This window comes from Tamandua tetradactyla, chromosome 12, assembly GCF_023851605.1.
Source record: "Tamandua tetradactyla isolate mTamTet1 chromosome 12, mTamTet1.pri, whole genome shotgun sequence".
NCBI lineage: Eukaryota > Metazoa > Chordata > Mammalia > Pilosa > Myrmecophagidae > Tamandua > Tamandua tetradactyla.
Window position 1 is genome coordinate 31,572,038 of NC_135338.1, and position 22,300 is coordinate 31,594,337.

A 22,300-nucleotide genomic window follows, 5' to 3' on the forward strand; every position below is an offset into this window, starting at 1 on the left:
AACTATTTGGGGCACCCTGCCCTTCCAGATAAATTTGCTTATTGGTATTTCTATTTCCAAAAAATAAGTTTTGGGGATTTTATTTATTTATTTATGATACATAACCACATCCAAACACAAGTGTTCTTATCATATGATCATTCCATTCTTTTTATATAATCAATAACTCACACTGTTATCACATAGTTGTATGTTCATCATCATGATCATTTCTTAGAACATTTGCATCAATTCAGAAAAAGAAATAAAAAAACAGAAAAAAATTCATACATACCATACTCCTTACCCCTCCCTTCCATTGATTGCTAGCATTTCAATCTACTAAATTTAACATTTGTTCCCCCATTATTTATTTTTAATCCATATGTTTTACTTATCTGTTGATAAGGTAGACAAAAGGAACATTCAGACACAAGGTTCTCACAAGCACATAGTCACACTGCGACAGCCATATCATCATACAATTATCTTCAAGAAACATGGCCACTGGAGCACAGCTCCACATTTTCAGGAAGTTCCCTGCAGCCTCTCCATTATACCTTAGCTAAAAAGGTGATATTTATTTAGTGCATAAGAATAACCTCCAGGATAACATCTCAACTCTGTTTGGAATCTCTCAGCCATTGACACTTTATTTTGTCTCATTTCTCTCTTCCCCTTTTGGTCGAGAAGATTTTCTCAATCCCTTGATGCTGAGTTCGAGCTCATTCTAGGATTTCTGTCCCACGTTATCAGGAAGGTCCACACCCCTGGGAGTCATGTCCCACATAGAGAGGGGAAGGTCAATGAGTTTGCTTGCTGTGTTGGCCAAGAGAGAGAGAGGCCACATCCGAGCAACAGAAGAGGTTCTCTTGGGGGTAACTCTAAGGCCTAATTTTAAGTAGGTTTAGCCTATCCTTTGTGTTACTGAGTTTCATATGAACAAACCCCAAGATTGGAGGCTCAGCCTATTGCTTTGGCTATTCCCACTGCTTGTGAGAATACCAAGAATTCTTCACTTGGGGATGTTGAATTTTCTCCCTTTTCTCACCATTCCCTCTAGGGGACTCTGCAAATGCTTCCCTATTCACTGTTCAGATCACTCTGGGATTTATCTGAGCATCACTCGGGACAAACCTACAAAATCTCATGCCCTACGCAAGGTTCCAAGTACTATTGTGTGCAATTAAGCTGTCCACATAAGTTATATTAGGAAATACACTAGTCAAAATATAAATTTTGTACCAAATAAACATTTTTTGCTTGTCTCAAACATACGTTAAAGTTTTAAAATATGAATTACCATCTATTTTCAACACCCTGCATTATTGACATTCCTTTGTTCTTCCTCATATAGAAACGTTTTTAAATTTGCATATTTCGTCACTATCATTATACACTCTGGGCATTCCTAGATTATACCATCTCAGTCTTTATTGTCTATCTTTCCTTCTGATTTCATTTGTGCTCCCAGGCCTCTTCCCTCTGTCATTTTCACTTTCAGCTTCATTCAGTGTTCTAACATTATTGTATTACAGTTAGGTAGTATTGTGCTATCCATTTCTGAATTTTTACAATCAGTCCTGTTGTACAATCTGTATCCCTTCAGCTCCAATTACCAATATCTACTGTATTTCTATCTCCTGATGTTCTGTATTGCCAACTGAAATTCTCCAAGTTCATTCGCTAATGTCAGTTCATATCAGTGAGACCACACAGTATTTGTTCTTTTGTTTCTGGCTAATCTCACTCAGCATAATGTCCTTAAGGTTTGTCCATGTTGTTACATGCTTCATGACTTTATTCTGTCTTACAGCTGCGTAATATTCCATCATATGTATATACCACAGCTTGCTTAGCCACTCGCCTGTTGATGGATATTTTGGCTGTTTCCATCTCTTGGCAATTGTAAATAATACTGCTATAAACATTGGTGTGCAAATGTCTGTTTGTGTTCTTGCCCTCATGTCCTCTTGAGTAGATACCTAACAATAGTATTGCCAGATTATATGGCAGTTCTGTGCTTAGCTTCTTGAGGTATCGCCACACTGCCTTCCACACTGGTTGTACCATTTGACATTCCCACTAGCAGTGGATAAGTGTGCCTCTTTCTCCACATCGTTTCTAGCACTTGTCATTTTCTGTTTTATTGATCATGGCCATTCTGGTGGGTATGGGATGATATCTCATTGTGGTTTTGATTTGCATTTCCCTAATAGCCAGGGAAGTTGAGCATGTTTTCATGTGCCTTTTGGCCATTTGTATTTCCTCTTCTGAGTAGTGCCTGTTCATGTCTTTTGCCCATTTGTAATTGGATTGGCTGTCTTTTTGTTGTTGAGTTGAACAATCTCTTTATATATTCTGGATACTAGACCTTTAGCTGATATATTGTTTCCAAATATTGTCTCCCATTGTGTAGGCTGTCTTTTTACTTCTTGATGAAGATCTTTGATGCACAAAAGTGTTTAATTTTGAGGAGTTTCCATTTATTTATTTATTCAGTGCTCATGCTTTGGGTGTAAGGTCTAGGAAACCACCTCCTATTATAAGATTTATAAGATATTTCCCTACGTTTTCTTCTAAAAGTTTTATGATCTTAGATCTAGTGTTTAGGTCTTTGATCCTTTTGAGTTAATTTTTGTATAGGGTATGAGATATGGATCCTCTTTCTTTTTTTTTTTTTAACTTTTTTTATTAATTAAAAAAAATTAACAAGCAAAACATTAAGATATCATTCCATTCTACATATACAATCAGTAATTCTTAATATCGTCACATAGTTGCATATTCATCATTTCTTAGAACATTTGCATCAATTTAGAAAAAGAAATAAAAAGACAACAGAAAAAGAAATAAAACGATAATAGAGAAAAAAAAAGATTATACATACCATACCCCTTACCCCTCGCTTTCATTTACCACTAGCATTTCAAACTAAATTTATTTTAATATTTGTTCCCCCCTATTATTTATTTTTATTCCATATGTTCTACTCTTCTGTTGATATAGTAGCTAAAAGGAGCATCAGACACAAGGTTTCACATTCACAGAGTCTCATTGTGAAAGCTATATCATTGTTCAGTCATCATCAAGAAACATGGCTACGGGAACACAGCTCTACATTTTCAGGCTGTTCCCTCCAGCCTCTCTACTACATCTTGAACAACAAGGTGATATCTACTTAATGCATAAGAATAACCTCCAGGATAACCTCTCAACTCTGTTTGGAATCTCTCAGCCATTGACACTTAGTCTCATTTCACTCTTCCCCCTTTGGTCCAGAAGGTTCTCTCAATCCCTTGATGTTAATTCTCAGCTCATTGTAGGGTTTTTCTCAGTCCCTTGATGCTGAGTCTCAGCTGATTCCTCTTTCATTTTTTTGCATATGGATATCCAGTTCTCTAGGCACTATTTATTGAAGAGACTGTTCTGTCCCAGCTAAGTTGGCTTTACTGCCTTATCAAAGACCAATTGTCCATAGATGAGAGGGTTTATATCTGAACACTCTGTTCTATTCCATTGGTCAGTATATCTATCTTTATGCCAATACTGTGCTGTTTTGACCACCGTAGCTTCATAATATGCCTTAAAGTCAGATAGCATGAGGTCTCCAACTTCATTTTTCTTTCTCAAGATAGTTTTAGCTATTTGGGGGACCCTACCCTTCCAGATAAATTTGATATTGGTTTTTCTATTTCTGAAAACTAAGTTTTGGAGATTTTAATTGGTATTGCATTCAATCTGTAAATCAATTTAGGTAGAATTCACATCTTTACTATATTTAGTCTTCTAATCCATGAACACAGTATGCCCTTCCATTTATTTAGGTCTTCTGTGATTTCTTTTAACAATTTCTTGTAGTTTTCTTTTTTTCTTGATTTCCCCCTCAGATTGTTCATTACTAGTGTATAGAAACACTATAGATTTTTTGGTATTGATCTTGTAACCTGCCACTTTGCGGTACTCATTTATTAGGTCTAGTGGTTTTGCTGTGGATTTTTCGGGTTTTTTGACATACAGTATCATATCATCTGCCAGAGAGATATATAATTGATAAATCAAGCAAATCAGAGACTCAGAAGGACACTGGAAATTTAAACTAATGCTCAACCCCCCCCCCACAAAAAAAAAAAAAAAAAGAAAGAAAGAAACTCATCCACACTCCAGATCTTTTAAAATGGACAGATTTCTAGTTATAGAATCAGGAAAGATATCAAATCCTAAGATGCTTCTCTAGAACAATTTTACCCAAACAAGAACAAAAAAGCTTTCAGATGTTGTGGAAAGAACAAGGGCTTTGTGATTAGGAGGCCTGAATTTGACACCCTCGTTTTTCAAACTGTAAAATTGGGTAAATTCTTTAATGACTCTGAGTTGTTCTTTTTTCTTTGACTAAAGGGAGCTGATATTTCTCTTGTGAGGTTAGCAAATAATGCATGGCAGGCCCTGAACAGAGCCTGGTGCTGAATAGGTCTCAGTACCTGTAGGTCTTATTGGGTGCAGAGTAAAATCTGTTTCTCTGAGCCAAATTCCCACACCTGGCATATCCTGTATAAAGAGCTCAGGACAGCGCTCATTGTTAGGTTTTCTAAGGAGTGCCTTGGATATTTTTGGGCCACACACCTTCCCACAACAGCACAGCATGCAGCAAAATGTGACCTGCCCAAGAAAAGAGTCTGCTTAACTCTTTTTTTCCTGTGGAAACCTGCTGGGATACAGCCCCTGGACTGGAAGCCTAGACATTTGTCATGATGCTTTATCTTTCCTGCCGCTGCCGCTTGATCACATATCAGCTGCCACATGAAGCTCTGGGCCCTAAAAATGGAGACTACGTATTTTTCCCTGAAACTACGCATAGCATTGGTATTTAAAGAAGAAAGAGAGAAGTCTTTCATTCTTTCAGCCCAGTTTTGCAGTTTGTCTTCCTTTTGGGATTATGTGTGGGTTTTTTTCTTGATTTTACAGTGACTTTACTCAGGATTCTAAGATAAGGTCTCTTGCTTTGTCACCATATTCTTCAGCCTATAACTGCCACAAAAACCACTTGAAGCTTGGCAAATAAAATATTTTAACCATGGCTCCATTCAATTATTACTGAGTAAATCACCTCTGTTCCTTGAACCCCTGTCTCTCTATCTGTAAGATAGTATAGCCCAGTAAAACTTAAGCTATTTGTATTACTGAATCCAATGAAGGATGAAACTTACCTGGCCTCGTAACTGCTGTCAAACCGACAAATGAACCCTGCTGATAAAATTCTTATTGGCAAGAATTATTGACTTCCTTTTCATCTGAAGAATTCCAGAAGATTTCACATGATGCTCAAGGGCATGGGGACAAGAAGAGGAAGTACCAGTCCTCATAAAATAAAAAGAACAAGAGGTTAAAATCCAGCCCTGACTTTGGCGTATTTGCAGTAGATGAACTGCTTTCAGGTTAAACCCATGATGGATCAGGGTTCTCCAAGTAATCACAAAGGTCAGAGGGTCAGGGGTGACGGCCATGGGATCGCCTGAAACTCACAAATCAGAGGGTGACCAGGAACTTGGCACCTTCATACAACTTAACACAACTGTGTGTCAACAGGCGTAACACGGGAAGCCCACAAGGCCCACAGGATTCTGGCCACGGAGATGATGAAGCCCCGTCAGCCTCGTCCAGCAGAGCCAGAAGTTCTGCACCAGGTAAGGCAGACTGCAGGGTGGGACCCCTGCCCGTGCCCAGGGGGAAGGGTTAGGCCCCATCCTGCCTCATCATCGTCTGGTTACATCTTTTCTCGCTGCCCTTTGTCCTCAGCCAGGGCTCGGGTGTGCGTCTGAGTGTCTCTCCCCCTGTGTGTGGGTACACATCAGGTGCCTCACCGGCCTATTCCTGGTTTGGAAGGAATTCTAAGAGCAGATCAGAACACCGGAGGGTGCACAGGTGGTTCAGTAGTAAAATGCCTGCCTTCCATGTGGGAGACCTGGGTTTGAGTCCCGGACCATGCACCCTAAACAAACAACAAAAACAAAAAACACTAGAGGAAGGAGCAGGGTATGTGGGGATGGTGATCCTGAGGCAGATGGTTTCCCGTAGGACCAAGCTCAGTCCTCGGCGGTGACTGACAGTGTCAGGCCGCCTCCTGCCCCTCAAAAGAGGCAGGCAGCCGTGGGGGTGAGGACAAGCCCACCGGGCTCCTTGCTAGTAGTTTTAAATGGAAATGAATTTTATTTCTTTTGACTAAAGATCTACCGGGATATTACTTTGATCCCGAAAAGAAACGCTACTTCCGCTTGCTCCCCGGACATAATAACTGCAACCCCCTCACGAAGGAGAGCATCCAACAGAAAGAGATGGAGCGCAAAAGACTACAGCTTCTAGAAGAGGACAGGCAGGAAAAGGTGGGGACCGCGTTCCTGGGGCCGCCCTGTCCCCTGCACCCACCCCTGTCAGCATCCGCCCGCTGCTGAAAGGAGGTGCTGAGTAAGAGGTCCCTCGAAACAAAGCGTAGCGCACTTTCGGGAGTATGGCTCAAGATTTTCCCTAACAGAAACTTGATGAGACTAGCAGGCAAGAGATTTCCCTCCTCCCAACCTCCCTTGCCAAGTTTCATCAGTAATTCTCATATTTTGTCCATCCCCAGGGGACTCTTAGGAAGCATCAAGATACAATTTCAGTGAATGTGTATTTAAAATAGGAGACCAGCCTGCGTAGTTTGGATATGAGGGTTTCTTGGGCCCCATCTGTATGCCACAGGCAGTTTAGGAGAAAGGATTAGATGCCAGGATGTTTTTGAAAGCCATGGAGGCAACAGAATGGAAAATCCTGGCCTTGGGTCACCACGGGTCACATGAAAGGCACGACACAGACCTGAGAGTCCAGCCCCGTTCCTGAGCTCACTAGTTTGGAGGCCTCCTCACCCCAAGTAGAAATTGAGGAGGGCTTGTACAGAGGCATTGAGCAGAGCCTCCAGCTTTCACATAATGTCTTTTTTTTTTTTTTTTGGCGTTATATAAGCAAATTTATTAGCAAATAGGACTAATTCATAGATTTCTAAACCAGTTACTATACAGACCCAATCTTTTCATTACTATTTGAAATATTTTTAAAATTTATTTATTTATTAAAAAAATAAAGAAACAAAATAACATACATAATCAGTGATTCACAATATTATCACTTAGTTGCATATTCATCATTTCTTAGAACATTTGCATTAATTCAGAAAAAGACAATAGAAAAAGAAATAAAACGAACACAGGAAAGAAAAAAAAAAGGATTATACCTATCATACCCCTTACTCCTTGCTTTCATTGATCACTAGCATTTAAACTATATTTATTTTAGCATTTGTTCCCCCTATTATTTATTTTTATTCCATATGTTCTACTCCTTTGTTGACAAGGTAGATAAAAGGAGCATCAGAGACAAGGTTTTCACAATCACACAGTCACATTGTGACAGCTGTATCATTATTCAATCGTCCTCAAGAAACATGGCTACTGGAACACAGCTCTACATTTTCAGGCAGTTCCCTCCAGCCTCTCCATTACATCTTGAATAATAAGATGATACCTACTTGATGCATAAGAATAATCTCCAGGATAACCTCTCAACTCTGTTTGGAATCTCTCAACCATTGACACTTTGTCTCATTTCCCTCTTCCCCCTTTTGGTCGAGAAGGTTTTCTCAATCCCTTGATGTTAAGTCTCAGCTCATTCTAGGGTTTTTCTCAATCCCTTGATGCTGAGTCTCTGTTCATTCCAAGATCTCTGTCCCACGTTGCCAGGAAGGTCCACACCCCTGGGAGTCATGTCCCACGTAGAGAGGGGTAGGGTGGTGAGACTGCTCGTTGTGTTGGCTGGAGAGAGGGGCCACATCTGAGCAACAAAAGAGGCTCTCTTGGGGGGTGACTCTTAGGCCTAAATTTTAAGTAGGCTTGACCTATCCTTTGCGGGGTTAAGTTTCATATGAACAAACCCCAAGACTGGGGGCTCTGCCTATAGCTTTGGTTGTCCACACTGCTTGTGAGAATATCAAGAATTCAACTTGGGGAAGTTGAATTTCTCCCCGTTCTCACCACTTCCCGAAGGGGGCTTTGCAGATACTTTTCCACTCACTGATCTAATCACTCTGGGATTCATTGGGGCATCACTCTGGACAAACCAGCAAAATCTCATGTCCTACCTGAGATTCCAAGTACTTATGGCTTTCAGTCAAACTATCTACATAAGTTATATTACGAAATGCACTAGTCAAAATATAAATTTTGTAACGAATAAACATTTTTTGCTTTAGTCTCACACAGAAGGTGACATTTTAAAATACTAATTACCATCTATTTTCAGCACCCTGCAATAATGACATTCCTTTGTTCTTCCTCATGCAAAAACATTTTTTAAATTGTACCTTGTACATTTCACTATTATTATACGCTCTAGGCATTCCTAGATTATACCATCTCAGTCTTTAACATCTATCTTTCTTTCTGATTTCATTTATGTCCCCAGCCCTCCTCCCTCTATCATTCTCCCATGCAGCTTCATTCAGTGTTTTAACATAATTATATTACAGTTGGGTAGTATTTTGCCGTCCATTTCTGAGTTTTTGTATCCAGTCCTGTTGCACAGTCTGTATCCCTTCAGTTCCAATTACCCAATATCTTACCCTGTTTCTATCTCCTGATGGTCTCTGTTACAAAAAAATATTCCACGTTTATTCACCAATGTCAGTTCATATCAATGAGACCATACAGTATTTGTCCTTTAGTTTTTGGCTATTCTCACTCAGCATAATGTTCTCAAGGTCCATCCATGTTCTTACAGACTTCAAAAGTTTATTTTGTCTTAAAGCTGCATAATATTCCATCGTATGTATATACCACAGTTTGTTTAGCCACTTGTCTGTTGATGGACATTTCAGCTGTTTCCATCTCCTTGCAATTGTAAATAATGCTGCTATAAACATTGGTGTGCAAATGTACATTTGTGTCTTTGCCCTTATGTTCTCTGAGTAGATACCTAGGATTGGTATTGCTGGGTCATATGGCAATTCTATATTCAACTTTTTGAGGAACCGCCAAACTGCCTTCCACAGTGGTTGCACCATTTGACATTCTCACCAACAGTGAATAAGTGTGCCTCTTTCTCCACATCCTCCCCAGCACTTGTCATTTTCTGTTTTGTTGATAATGGCCATTTCTGGTGGGTGTGAGATGATATCTCATTGTGGTTTTGATTTGCATTTCTCTAATGGCCAGGGACATTGAACATCTCTTCATGTGCCTTTTGGCCATTTGTGTTTCCTCTTCTGAGAGTTGTCTGTTCAAGTCTTTTTCCCATTTTGTAATTGGATAGGCTGTCTTTTTGTTGTTGAGTTGAACAATCTCTTTATAAATTCTGGATACTAGACCTTTATCTGATATGTCGTTTCCAAATATTGTCTCCCATTGTGTAGGCTGTCTTTTTACTTTCTTGATGAAGTTCTTTGATGCACAAAAGTGTTTAATTTTGAGGAGTTCCCATTTCTTTCTTTCTTTCTTCAGTGCTGTTGCTTTAGGTGTAAGGTCTATAAAACCGCCTCCAATTATAAGATTTATAAGATATTTCCCTACATTTTCCTCTAACTGTTTTATGGTCTTAGACCTGGTGTTTAGGTCTTTGATCCATTTTGAGTTAACTTTTGTATAGGGTGTGAGATACGCGTCCTCTTTCATTCTTTTGCATATGGATATCCAGTTCTCTAGGCACCATTTATTGAAGAGACTGTTCTGTCCCAGGTGAGTTGGCTTGACTGCCTTATCAAGGATCAAAAGTCTATAGATGAGAGGGTCTATAGCTGAGCATGCTATTCGATTCCATTGGTCAAAATATATCTATCTTTATGCCAATACCATGCTGTTTTGACCACTGTGGCTTCATAATATGCCTTAAATTAAGTCAGGCAGCGTGAGACCTCCAGCTACGTTTTTTTCCCTCAAGATACTTTTAGCAATTCTGGGCACCGTTTTTCTATTTCTGAAAAGTAAGTTGTTGGGATTTTGATTGGTAGTGCGTTGAATCTGTAAATCAATTTGGGTAGAATTGACATCTTAACTATATTTAGTCTTCCAATTCATGAACACGGTATGCCCTTCCATCTATTTAGGTCTTCTGTGATTTCTTTTAACAGTTTCTTGTAGTTTTCTTTGTATAGGTCTTTTGTCTCTTTAGTTAAATTTATTCCTAAGTATTTTATTCTTTTAGTTGCAATTGTAAATGGAATTCGTTTCTTAATTTCCCCCTCAGATTGTTCATTACTAGTGTATAAAAACACTACAGATTTTTGAATGTTGATCTTGTAACCTGTCACTTTGCTATACTTGTTTATTAGCTCTAGTAGTTTTGCTGTGGATTTTTCAGGGTTTTCGACATATAGTATCATATCATCTGCAAACAGTGATAGTTTCACTTCTTCCTTTCCAATTTTGATGCCTTGTATTTCTTTTTCTTGTCTAATTGCTCTGGCTAGAACTTCCAACACGATGTTGAATAACAGTGGTGATAGTGGACATCCTTGTCTTGTTCCTGATCTTAGGGGAAAAGCTTTCAGTTTTTCCCCATTGAGGATGATATTAGCTGTGGGTTTTTCATATATTCCCTTTATCATTTTAAGGAAATTCTCTTGTATTCGTATCCTTTGAAGTGTTTTCAACAGGAAAGGATGTTGAATCTTGTCAAATGCCTTCTGTGCATCAATTGAGATGATCATGTGGTTTTTCTGCTTTGATTTGTTGATATGGTGTATTACATTAATTGATTTTCTTATGTTGAACCATCCTTGCATACCTGGGATGAATCCTACTTGGTCATGATGTATAATTCTTTTAATGTGTTGCTGGATTCGATTTGCTAGAATTTTGTTGAGGAGCTTTGCATCTATATTCATTAGAGAGATTGGTCTGTAGTTTTCTTTTTTTGTAATATCTTTGCCTGGTTTTGGTATGAGGGTGATGTTGGCTTCATAGAATGAATTAGGTAGCTTTCCCTCCACTTCAACTTTTTTGAAGAGTTTGAGCAGGATTGGTACTAATTCTTTCTGGAATATTTGGTAGAATTCACATGTGAAGCTGTCTGGTCCTGGGTTTTTCTTTTTGGGAAGCTTTTTAATGACTGATTCAATTTCTTTACTTGTGATTGGTTTGTTGAGGTCATCTATTTCATCTTGAGTCTAAGTTGGTTGTTCATGCCTTTCTAGGAAGTTGTCCATTTCATCTACATTGTTGTATTTATTGGCATAAAGTTGTTCATAGTATCCTGTTATTACCTCCTTTATTTCTGTGGGGTCAGTGGTTATGTCTCCTCTTCCATTTCTGATCTTATTTATTTGCATCCTCTCTCTTCTTCTTTTTGTCAGTCTTGCTAAGGGCCCATCAATCTTATTGATTTTCTCATAGAACCAACTTCTGGTTTTATTGATTTTCTCAATTGTTTTCATGTTCTCAATTTCATTTATTTCTGCTCTAATCTTTGTTATTTCTTTCCTTTTGCTTGCTTTGGGGTTAGTTTGCTGTTCTTTCTCCAGTTCTTCCAAGTGGACAGTTAACTCCCTAATTTTTGCCCCTTCTTCTTTTTTGATATAGGCATTTAGGGCAATAAATTTCCCTCTTAGCACTGCCTTTGCTGCATCCCATAACTTTTGATATGTTGTGTTTTCATTTTCATTCTCCTCGAGATATTTACTGATTTCTCTTGTAATTTCTTCCTTGACCCACTGGTTGTTTAAGAGTGTGTTGATGAGCCTCCACGTATTTGTGAATTTTCTGGCGCTCTGCCTATTATTGATTTCCAACTTCATTCCCTTATGATCTGAGAAAGTGTTTGTATGATTTCAGTCTGTTTAAATTTTTTGAGACTTGCTTTGTGACCCAGCATGTGGTCTGTCTTTGAGAATGATCCGTGAGCACTTGAGAAAAAGGTGTATCCTGCTGTTGTGGGGTGTATTGGCCTATAAATGTCTGTTAAGTCTAGCTCATTTATTGTAATATTCAACTTCTCTGTTTCTTTATTGATCCTCTGTCTAGATGTTCTGTCCATTGATGAGAGTGGGGAATTGAAGTCTCCAACTATTATGGTAGATAGATGTGTCTGTTTACCTTTTCAGTGTTTGCAGTGTTTGCCTCATGTATTTTGTAGCATTCTAGTTTGGTGCATAAATATTTATGATTGTTATGTCTTCATGTTGAATTGTTCCGTTTATTAGTACATAGTATCCTTCTTTGTCTCTTTTAACTGTTTTACATTTTAAGTCTAATTTGTTGGATATTAGTATAGCTACTCCTGCTCTTTTCTGGTTGTTATTTGCATGAAATACTTTTCCCAACCTTTCACTTTCAACCTATGTTTATCTTTGGGTCTAAGATGTGTTTCCTGTAGACAGCATATAGAAGGATCGTGTTTTTTAATCCATTCTGCCAGTCTATATCTTTTGATTGGGGAGTTCAATCCATTAACATTTAGTGTTATTACTGTATGTGTAGTACTTTCTTCTACCATTTTGCCTTTTGTATTTTATATGTCATATGTAATTTTCCTTCTTTCTACATTCTTCTCCGTACCTCTTTCTTTGTGTTTTCGTATCTGTCTCTAGTGCTCCCTTTAGTATGTCTTGAAGAGCTGGTCTCTTGGTCACAAATTCTCTCAGTGATTTTTTGTCTGAAAATGTTTTAATTTCTCCTCATTTTTGAAGGACAATTTTTCTGGGTATAGAATTCTTGGCTGGCAGTTTTTCTCTTTTAGTAATTTAAAAAATATCATCTCACTGTCTTCTCGCCTCCGCAGATTCTGCTGAGAAATCTACACATAGTCTTATTGGGTTTCCCTTGTATGTGATGGGTTGCTTTTCTCTTGCTGCTTTCAAGATCCTCTCTTTCTCTTTGACCTCTGACATTCTGACTAGTAAGTGTCTTGGAGAACGTCTATTTGGATCTATTGTCTTTGGGGTGCACTGCACTTCTTGGATCTGTAATTTTAGGTCTTTCGTAAGGGTTAGGAAATTTTCAGTCATAATTTCTTCCATTAGTTTTTCTCCTCCTTTTCCCTTCTCTTCTCCTTCCAGGACACCCACAACACTTATATTTGTGCGCTTCATATTATCATTCAAATCCCTGAGTCCCTGCTCATATTTTTCCATTCTTTTTCCTATAGTTTCTGTATCTTGTCGGATTTCAGATGTTCTGTCCTCCAGTTCACTAATCCTAACCTGTCTCTTGGAATCTACCATTGTAGGTTTCCATTGTTTTTTTCATCTCTTCTGCTGTACCTTTCATCCCCATAAGTTCCATGATTTGTTTTTTCAGACTTTCCATTTCTTCTTTTTGTTCATTCCTTGCCTTCTTCATATCCTCCCTCAATTCATTGATTTGGTTTTTGATGAGGTTTTCCATGTCTGTTCGTACATTCTGAATTAGTTGTTTCAGCTCTTGTATCTCATTTCAACTATTGGTTTGTTCCTTTGACTGGGCCATATCTTCAGTTTTCCTGGTGTGATTTGTTATTTTTTGCTGGCATCTAGACATTTAATTACCTTAATTAGTTTATTCTGGAGATTACTTTCACTTGTCTTACCTAGGGTTTTCTTGCTAGATGAGTTTGTTGTCTGTCTGTTCTTTGACCTTCAGTTCAGCTTTTTCCGGACCTCTAGCTTAAGTTTTATTTAACAGAGGATAATTTTTCAGTTCTTGTTTTCTTGTTTCTTGCCCTGCTTGTACAGTGCCTTTTCCCTCCCCACCCTTAGGAGGGTCTACGTAGGTATTATAGACTCCAGCTGGGTTTCCCAGACTAAATTGGCCTCCTATCAGGGGGAAGGAGTCACCTGCGTCAGTTTTCCCTGAGGGTGAGACCCAGTGGGTTAAAAGACTTTCCTGTGAAGTCTCTGGGCTCTGTTTTTCTTATCCTGCCCAGTATATGGTGCGTCTGTCTGTGGGTCGCACCAGCAAAAGATGTTACGGCATTTTTAACTTTGGAAGACTCTGCTGGGGGCGTGGTGGAGATGGGGGAGAGGTTGTAGGCTGGTTTTAATGGCTTCAAATTGCCAGGCCCTGGGGTCTGAATTCCTTGAGAGGGGGATTCCACCTGAGTTGGGCTTCACCCCTCCCCTGGGGAAGGCACAGGTGGGAGACAGCCCTGAAAGCAGCCCATTTCTGCCTATGCCTGGGGCAGTTGCAGCCTGAGAAGTCTCTCCGCTGAATCCAGAGTCTGCCAAGTCTCCGTAGAAACACAGCCACTAAAACCTCTATTTCCTCCCCTTTCCTCTTTTTCCGTGAGCCCAATGAACAAACTCCGCCTTGATCAGTTTTAGAGTCTCTTTCCTTCCCTCTGAGAAGCCGCCGGTGGGGGAGGGGTGCCGGCCGCCACGGCTTGGGGAACTCACGGTTTTGGGGAGGCTTGCAGTTGGTCCAGCTGGTCCAGACTGGGGTACGCTGTGTGTCCGGTCACTGACGTGGCTCCAGGAGCTGTTCTGTACTGTTTCTGGTTATTTAGTAGTTGTTCTAGAGGAGGAACTAAAATGCGCACATTGCTAAACCGCCATCTTGGCCCCTCCACATACTGTCTTGTGATGGGGCATCAGGGGAGTCTCTTGTAGGAGACCAGAGAGAAATGAAGCAGAAATCACTCAAGATACTTTATCTGTGTTACTCATAAAAATCATTCTTGTTTCTTCTCACAAGAAACTTCATTCTTGTGAGATTTCTGCCTCTGCCTCCTCCCCTTCCAGTGAGTTGTCACCAAAAACAGGGTGTGAAGTAGATGTATATGTACTGCAATGGGTTCTTCGTCTCACAAGGAGAGGAGACTCTTGCAAAGGAGTCGGTCAGAATTTTTATGCATATAATTTCTGCAAGCTTAGTACCTGTTTCTTAATTGCATCCTATAGAACAAAACACATTCTCCCTCATCCCATTGCATAAATAAAGCTTCATTGAATTTTTCATTTTTTAAAACTTAGAAAATAGCCAGGATGGGATTTAATGCGTCTTCCTTGCTTCATAAAAGACAACTGGGTTTTCTCACCGACACCAGTTACTGCCGGTAAGACAATGCCTTATTGTTACATTTTCTTATAAATGGTTTTTCTCCTATTTCTTATTTCCATGGTCCAGTAATACAATCAGGATAGAACAAGTAGCTACTCTGAGGATTCTTCACAATCAAGGGGCTCCAGCTCACTGCCTTCTTGTTGCTTGAACCAGCCCCCAAGGAATAATCCTCCCTCTAGATCGTGTGGTGGGTGGGGAGGGGGGTGGAGGCAAGGGGCGTCAGGGGAGTCTCTTGCAGAAGATCAGAGAGATATGAAGCAGAAATCACTCAAGACACTTACTCTGTGTTACTCATAAAAATCATTTTCAGTTTAGTGGCAGGGTCCTGTAACTTCATTCTTGTGAGATTTCTACCTCTGCCTCCTCCCCTTCCAATGAGTTGTCACCAAAAACAGGGCATGATGTAGGTGTATATGTACTGAATGTTTGTGGTGCCTAACAAAATTCTAACTAAAACCCTGCTAGGTGGGTTGTCATTTCCCCATTTCCAGAAGAATGGAGCAATACGCCCAAGGTACAGCTAGAAACGACAGGGCCTGTCTGACCCTGACAGCTGAACTCAGAACCCCTGTGTTCTGCAGCCCTTCACCCCCACTCCAGTTTCCCCCCTTTCCGAGGAAAAGAGTTGAAGTTTTAATTACAAAGATCCATTCTTCGCTCTTTGTCCTTAGTGGTGAGGTAGGTGGACCTGGCAGAGGGAAAGGGACGGTGAGTTGGGTGGTAAGACAGGCAGTCTCTTCGACATGTTCACTCGCTCTCAAGGCCTCATTCTCTTCATCTCAAGAGAGAAAGTTGTTCTAGATGATCTAAAACAATTCCTTTCTGTTCCAACTTCCAACTTTCTTTGATTCTGTGAATGGGCCACCATTTCTTTGTTTTTGTTTTCCTAATAGTTCTGTAATAAAACTACAATTCAGAGTATTTAAAATTTTACTCAACTCCCTTGCTGAGAAGTAATGTGGAGAGAGTTGCCTGGGAGAGATGGTCTTCGGTTCTGCCCTTTCTCACCACCTGAATCTTCTCTGTGGATGTCTAGGTGTGGAGTCCATGCCCTCCCTGCCTTCCCTTTTCTCTCTGCAGTCTAACCCATGAGCTGCGTGTGAGCTGCATGCAGAGGCAGAAGATCCAGATTCAGAGTTCAGATCCCTCTGCTTTGGCAAGCGACCGATTTAATCTCATTCTGGTAAGTGGAAGGAGATACTTGTGGGTAAAGGAGCATGGCAGCCAGCCCCTGGACTCGTTATAGCTTCACATTGACTTTCTTCGAGCTTGGCTCTCGTAGAAGCCATGGAAGCAGGTGGTTTTCTCCTGGTTTTAGTGCTTTAAGCCTACCGGCTACCCAGTACCAAATGCTGGGCTGGCAGTGCAGGCTGTGCAGAAACCATGTCCCTTGACATACTTCAGCTCTGTCACTTAATATTAGAGCCTGAACTAAGAGCCAATGCAGAGTAACTTTTCCTTGGGCATGTCATGTTACACAATTGGAAGAGTGTGCCCAGTGAACTGGAGAGGGCTTCTAACCCTTTTTAGATGGGGCCAGGATTTGGTGCCAAACCTAAAGGTTCCATGTGTCATCAATAGCAACAGTGTATTGCTTCCTGCCACTGGCCTGAGTGCCCCGTGTCCATGCTTGGGCCTGAACCTCCAGTATCCCTCCATCACACCGTTTGCAGGGAGCACAGAGTCTATGTGTGCTTAGCCCGGGTTAAAGGCCAGGCCCGCTTCTTGAGCCCAGGGGTTCGGGAAAGGTTGGGAAAGAGCTAGAAGGGTCTGCTGCAACCAAAAGGACATCTCTGCTTTACGGGCCACATGAGACCATCGCTTGCCAGGTGCACTCTGTCCTTTCTGGAGGCCAGTGGGAAGGCAGCAAGAGAGAGAGAGCACAGAAAACAAGAGCCTAGGCTTAGTCCGCTGGCAGGGCTGGAGGCTGAAGCTACAGAATTGACCTTGAGGGTGATGCTGAGTCCTTTGAACAGCTGGGCTCCTTGGTGGATCTTCCCCATCACCCCACATAATGTCTGGTGCGACCAGAGGGATGGGAAGGACAGTTTGCCAGTCAGAGATTTCAGATCTGATGCTAGTCCCTGGTAACAATTCTTCCAGGAATACATCTCTTCTTCCCGAGCAAACTTGCAAAGTCAGCACAGTCAAAGCCTCGTTCATCGTATGTGTGTGTTCTATTTTATTAATATATACCAGACACACAAATACAGAGTTTTCTCTTGGAAGGAATTATTAAACACATTACTTAAAAAACAATCTTAAAGATAGTGCACACCCTAAGAAACAGTCTGCCGTTGTATGTTTTGGTTTTTTTTGGCAGTGCAGTGGTTTTTTTTTTTTGGTGGTAATCATGATGCCTGTGACACACGTATACTAGTTTGTATCCTACTTTTATCCCTTGGGAATTATAACTAGCATTTCCCACGTTGCAGCCTGGCTTTCATGTTGGCCACGTGATGTGTCACCGCATGGCTTCCCCTCACTCATCTGAACAGCTCCTCTGAGGGGACGTTTGGGCTCTTCCAAGCCCAGTTCTGAGTGGGGTCGCTGTGCACACGTCAGCCTTCCAGGCAGTGTCCCCTCACTGCAGTCCTCCTCACTGCTGCTGCTGAGTTATCTGACCAGACAGTGGTTCGCTCTGCTCAGAGATTACAGTGTTGTACAGGGGAATGTTAGGTCATCTCAAGGCTGCCTCGCTGACAGAGGCCCCGTGGTGAAAATGCACTGAGCACATAGGCCAGAAGAGGCAAGCAGCTTGTCATTTAGTCGTAGGCAGCCCACCCGGCTCAACCTCTGAGGTCACCTGCTGTCCACTCTGCTCTTCTAGGCAGATACCAACAGGGACCGGCTCTTCACAGTGAACGATGTCAAAGTCGGAGGTTCCAAATACGGCATCATCCACCTGGGTGGTCTGCAGAGCCCGGCACTCACTGTGAAGATGCACGAAAACCTCTACTTCACCAACCGGAAGGTACACGGGCTGGCCCCCTGGAGCCTTGCAGCCCACTTTGCATTGGATTTAATGCAAGAAGTGGTTGGCCAAATTCAGAGTTGAGGAGAGAACTTTGTGAAGTAGGCAAGGCCGAGTTGCCTCATTTTCCCAAGGGACAAACTGAGTGTAATTCCCAAGAACCCAGAGAGGAGAGAAAGGGCCTCAGGAATTTCTTATCTTGGGAGAGAAAATGAATTTATATAGTTTGGGGGTAGACGGAGGTAATGTTTCTTTAAATGGTTGTAAGGGCCTTCCTTTCAGGAATATAAAGAGTGGCTCCAAAGGAGTCCATGCCAAGGCACGGGATTCCCAGGATGGGCAGCAGCAGACTGTTGCTTAGATGGACGGGTCTTCCCCTGGGCTGCAGGTGGAAGGCATCAGCCAATCAGCTAGTTGTGGCTGACATTGAGGTTTGAATAAATATAAGGAGCTCACTGTCTGGGGGAAAACCTTTAAATGTACTAGGGTAATGGCTGTATCTGGAAGAAGTGGCAACTTTCTGTTCGTTTGCTACATGAGCCACAAGGTGGATACAGGTTGAATACAGTTTTGAGTTGAAATAAGCTACAGTCCACCATCAGAGTTAGGTTTGTCCCGCACCATTACAGAACATTCAGCCCCGCCCTGGAAGGTATACCAGATGTCTCCCTCTGGGGCTCATGCTGATGTTGAGGGCTTGTGTGGTTACTTCCTCCCTGCTTCCCTCCCCTGTTCTCACACTACCCATTCCAGCCCACTTCAGAGAAGCAAAACCCAAAGAAAGAAGTCACACATCCATCCCCACGTTACTCCACACACAAAAAAACATTTTTTTCTTTCCCCCCGTGAGTTGGCAGTGAAACCAATCTTTCCATCTTGCTGTGTGCTTCCTCACAGGTGAATTCTGTGTGCTGGGCCTCGCTGAATCACTTGGATTCCCACATTCTGTATCTTTTGGCAGGTAGAGCGGTTTGGTGGGCCGGCTATACACCCCGATGTGGACCTAGATACTCTGGGCTCCGGGGCTGGGCCATTCTGCCAGCATGTCTCACCCCTCTGGAGAGAACATGTGCCTGGGTAGAAAATGGGGATTCCCACGGCGCACAGAGGACTCGCGGTGGTGATGCTGGGTCTGGGTGGCACTGTTCTGAGAACTCCATGTGTAAGGGAGCCAGGGGTCAGAACCCAGGTGGTCTGCCTCCCAAGCTGGCCCACTTTACCACCCTGGCCTGCATCCTCAGGTTCAGGGGTCACTAGACAGAACCAGCATCTGTGCCAGGGAGTTCAAGCTTTACCAGAGGAATAAAGCAGAAAGGAACGTTAAATCCTTGGGAAGGAATCGCAGATCCTCTTCAGGTGAAGGAGGAAGAGCCAAGAGCTGCAGGGGCAGTGGTCCTAGGGAGGGCTCCCAGGAGAGACAGAAGACAGGCACCAGAAAGGGGATTTCTTTGGCAATGGGCATAGGTCTGTCTGTAGGCTCTGGGTCTGGAGTCTCTGACAGAGACAGCCTTCTCAAAAGCACTCTTCATTTCCAGTCTCTGCATTTCCAGAAAATGAACAGGGGCTTTTTTGCTAGGTGCACAGCAGTGCAGTTTCAGGGTGGCTGAGCCTTTCCCCTGGCATCCCTGGGGACTCTTGATGTTGCCCAGAACAGCTGTCTTTATCATGTACTTCAGGGAAGATTGTTTGACCCCATGCTAGTGAGTCTGGTCCTTGCTTTCATTGCTGGAATGAATGTGTTCTTAAAGCTCCGAGACCCACTTGTTGCAATTAACACGAATTGTCGTGAAGCTGCTGTTAAATAATGTGAGCACTCTTAGAGCATGGCCCACCGCAGGCCCTCACCCGGTGCTGGCTATGTCAGGACCTCTTGTTTTTTCTTTTTGTCCTGGGGCTCTGTTTCAAAGGGTTTTAAAGCCTAACGCACATTAGAAATCCAACTATAAATCTTAACTTAGACAAACACAAAATGATACATGCTCTGTAAATTTAAAATTCTATGTGGCTTTTGTCTGATGGGGTTCAGTGGGGTGACAGAACGGCCTGTTACTGTGATGCCCGAGCCAGAGGAAAGAAGTGGCCAAGCTCTAAGAGAGGAAACAAGAACCTCACTTCATTCCTGATATTAAAACAGTACAGCATTCTCTCAAGTTTCTTTAAGGAGAGGATAAAAATCCTTGTAATTGGATTTAAAATGTACCGTCTGTTGTAGCTTGATTTGGGTGGTTTGCCCTCTGGTAGTCATTTCTGGCCATCTTCAGGCTTTTGTGCACCTTTTGTTTCTGCTGAAGTTCACGCAACTGTCTCCCTTTAAATCAGATGGCACCTCGTTCGGACCTGCACTCTGTGTTTCCCCCCAACAAGAGTGGTAGGAGGTTATACTAAATTCTTCATCCTCTTCCTGGGCTCTTCGTTAACCTGTGGCCTGTTAGGGGATCAAATTGATGCTCTTGGCCCCAGGGGCACCATATAAAGTTTGAATGCAATGGGGGTTTCAGCCACAGTAACCCACAGTGCATGTGGGTAAGGCCTTTCTCCCCATGTCTCACCTTCCAAAGCCAGAAATAAAAGAGGTTTATTTAAGAAGGAATTGAGCTGCCCAGCTACAGTGTCCTCATTTATAGTCTTAAGCAGCCTCTCTGTTGACAAGACATTGAATAGGGAGCTTATCCTTCAAAGCAGTACGACATGGACACTTCCTGTGTTCAGATAGGTAAAAAGGTTGCCTGATTGCTTTTTAAATGTTTACATGTTTTGATGAGGTATGCCTGTGTTCATTTGACCACCATCTGTTGAGCATATGTATGCAATATATACAATCCTTGTGCAAAGTGCTAGAGACAAGCAGATAAACAGGAAGTTGATCGGGGAGGAGTAAAAACTGTACCTGACATATTGATTCCTTTTTTAAAAATCTGAAACTAAATATGGAAAAATATTAACATGTTAAATCCTGATGATGGATGTTGGTCTCTGTCCTGCTTGCTATATTTTTATAATTTTTTGAAACGTACAAGTGCCCATTCTTCCTCCCAGAAGAGAGTCTTGTGCCTTACTGTCCTTAACAGCTTTTCCAGACTGTGCCTCTTGGGAATCGCAGACACTCCAGGCTGTGCCACTCTGCTCCCAGCATCGCTGTTCATCAATAGTAACCCAGGTACCAACCCTTTTCTTTGAAATAAGTTGGTGCTTTGGAGGGAGGACTTTATCCTCTGCCCAGCACCGTGTCTACAGCACCACCCAACAGAAGTTCTGTCAGGATGCTTTGGGGAAGAGGTGTGGGGGACACAGGCTGGGTGAGCCCAAGTCAGCTTACAGGGTGGGGACAGAAGCAGTGGTGGGAGGAGTTCTTAAATCTGTCCCAGGATTAGGACTAGAAACACGTGCATTTTTACTGTGTCTCCTCTGTTTTACCCCTTCGGGTCATTTCAAAATAGCAGTTGGATCCGAGTGAAAATATGTATAACGATGTAAGTAATCAAAACATTGATTTGGGTTGCCTGTACAGATCTATTTAGAAAGCTTCTATTAAACTCCTACTGTATGGCAGGCAATGATGGGGTTACTTAATTTCTGTCTGGCTGAAGGCAATTTGATTCTTCCTTCCTGGAAGCCTTCTGGATGTTAAGTTTTTAGTATTTTGGAGAATTGGGGCTCAGTAAAAGAAGGGTGAGGCGTCTTAGAGTGAAGGCTTCAGGCAGACCTGGCATGAGCCCCAGCTCTATCCCTTAACTGTTTGAGCTGATTGCTTAACCTCTGCCCCTTTAGGTGACATGGAGGACTAAGTGAGGTGCTGCACACTTAGCGTGGTGCCTAGCATTTCATCTTCCAGCAGCTTCTGAGACAGGAGTGGTATCACCACTTTACAGATGGTGAAACTGAGGCTAAGTTCAGTTCAGAATTTGCCTCACAAAACTTATCTAGTTATTAGGATAGTGGTTATCTTTAGAGAGGAATGTGGGGAGCAGTAATTGTGAGAGGGTGTGAGGGGGGCTTCTGGGGCACTGGAATATTCTGTCTTTTAACAGGGAAGTGGTTACCTAGCTAAATTTACTTAGAGGTAATTCACTAAACTGTATACTTGCAATTTGTGCCTTTTAATGTGTATTGTACTAATTTAAAAGTTTGTTTAAAAATTTTTTTTATGGAGAATACGCAGCTAATACATGGTAGAGCTGGGATTGAAACCATCTCGTCTGTGATCCCAGAGGGCCTCCCTGAAACACTACTACTGGGAAGTGAGGAAACATAGTCATAAGTTCACTCTCCAGATAACCACTCCGTGCCAGGC

At 41.9% G+C, this 22,300-nt stretch overlaps 1 protein-coding gene across 6 annotated transcripts in view; it reads left to right on the top strand.

Moving 5' to 3' along the window:
• Window positions 1-22,300, top strand: part of DCAF4 (DDB1 and CUL4 associated factor 4) — a 42,461-nt gene that overhangs the window by 15,408 nt on the left and 4,753 nt on the right. For 3 of the 6 annotated variants that reach the window (XM_077122944.1, XM_077122943.1, XM_077122949.1), the window contains 7 exons: window positions 5,566-5,663; window positions 6,205-6,359; window positions 14,945-15,027; window positions 16,116-16,218; window positions 17,866-18,009; window positions 18,907-18,956; window positions 21,087-21,166. In XM_077122944.1, the coding sequence (XP_076979059.1) occupies window positions 5,566-5,663; window positions 6,205-6,359; window positions 14,945-15,027; window positions 16,116-16,218; window positions 17,866-18,009; window positions 18,907-18,956; window positions 21,087-21,166 (713 nt within the window). Of the gene's footprint in view, window positions 1-5,565; window positions 5,664-6,204; window positions 6,360-14,944; window positions 15,028-16,115; window positions 16,219-17,865; window positions 18,010-18,906; window positions 18,957-21,045; window positions 21,167-22,300 lie in introns of all 6 variants that reach the window. The other 3 variants (XM_077122945.1, XM_077122947.1, XM_077122948.1) reach the window with 3 other exon arrangements.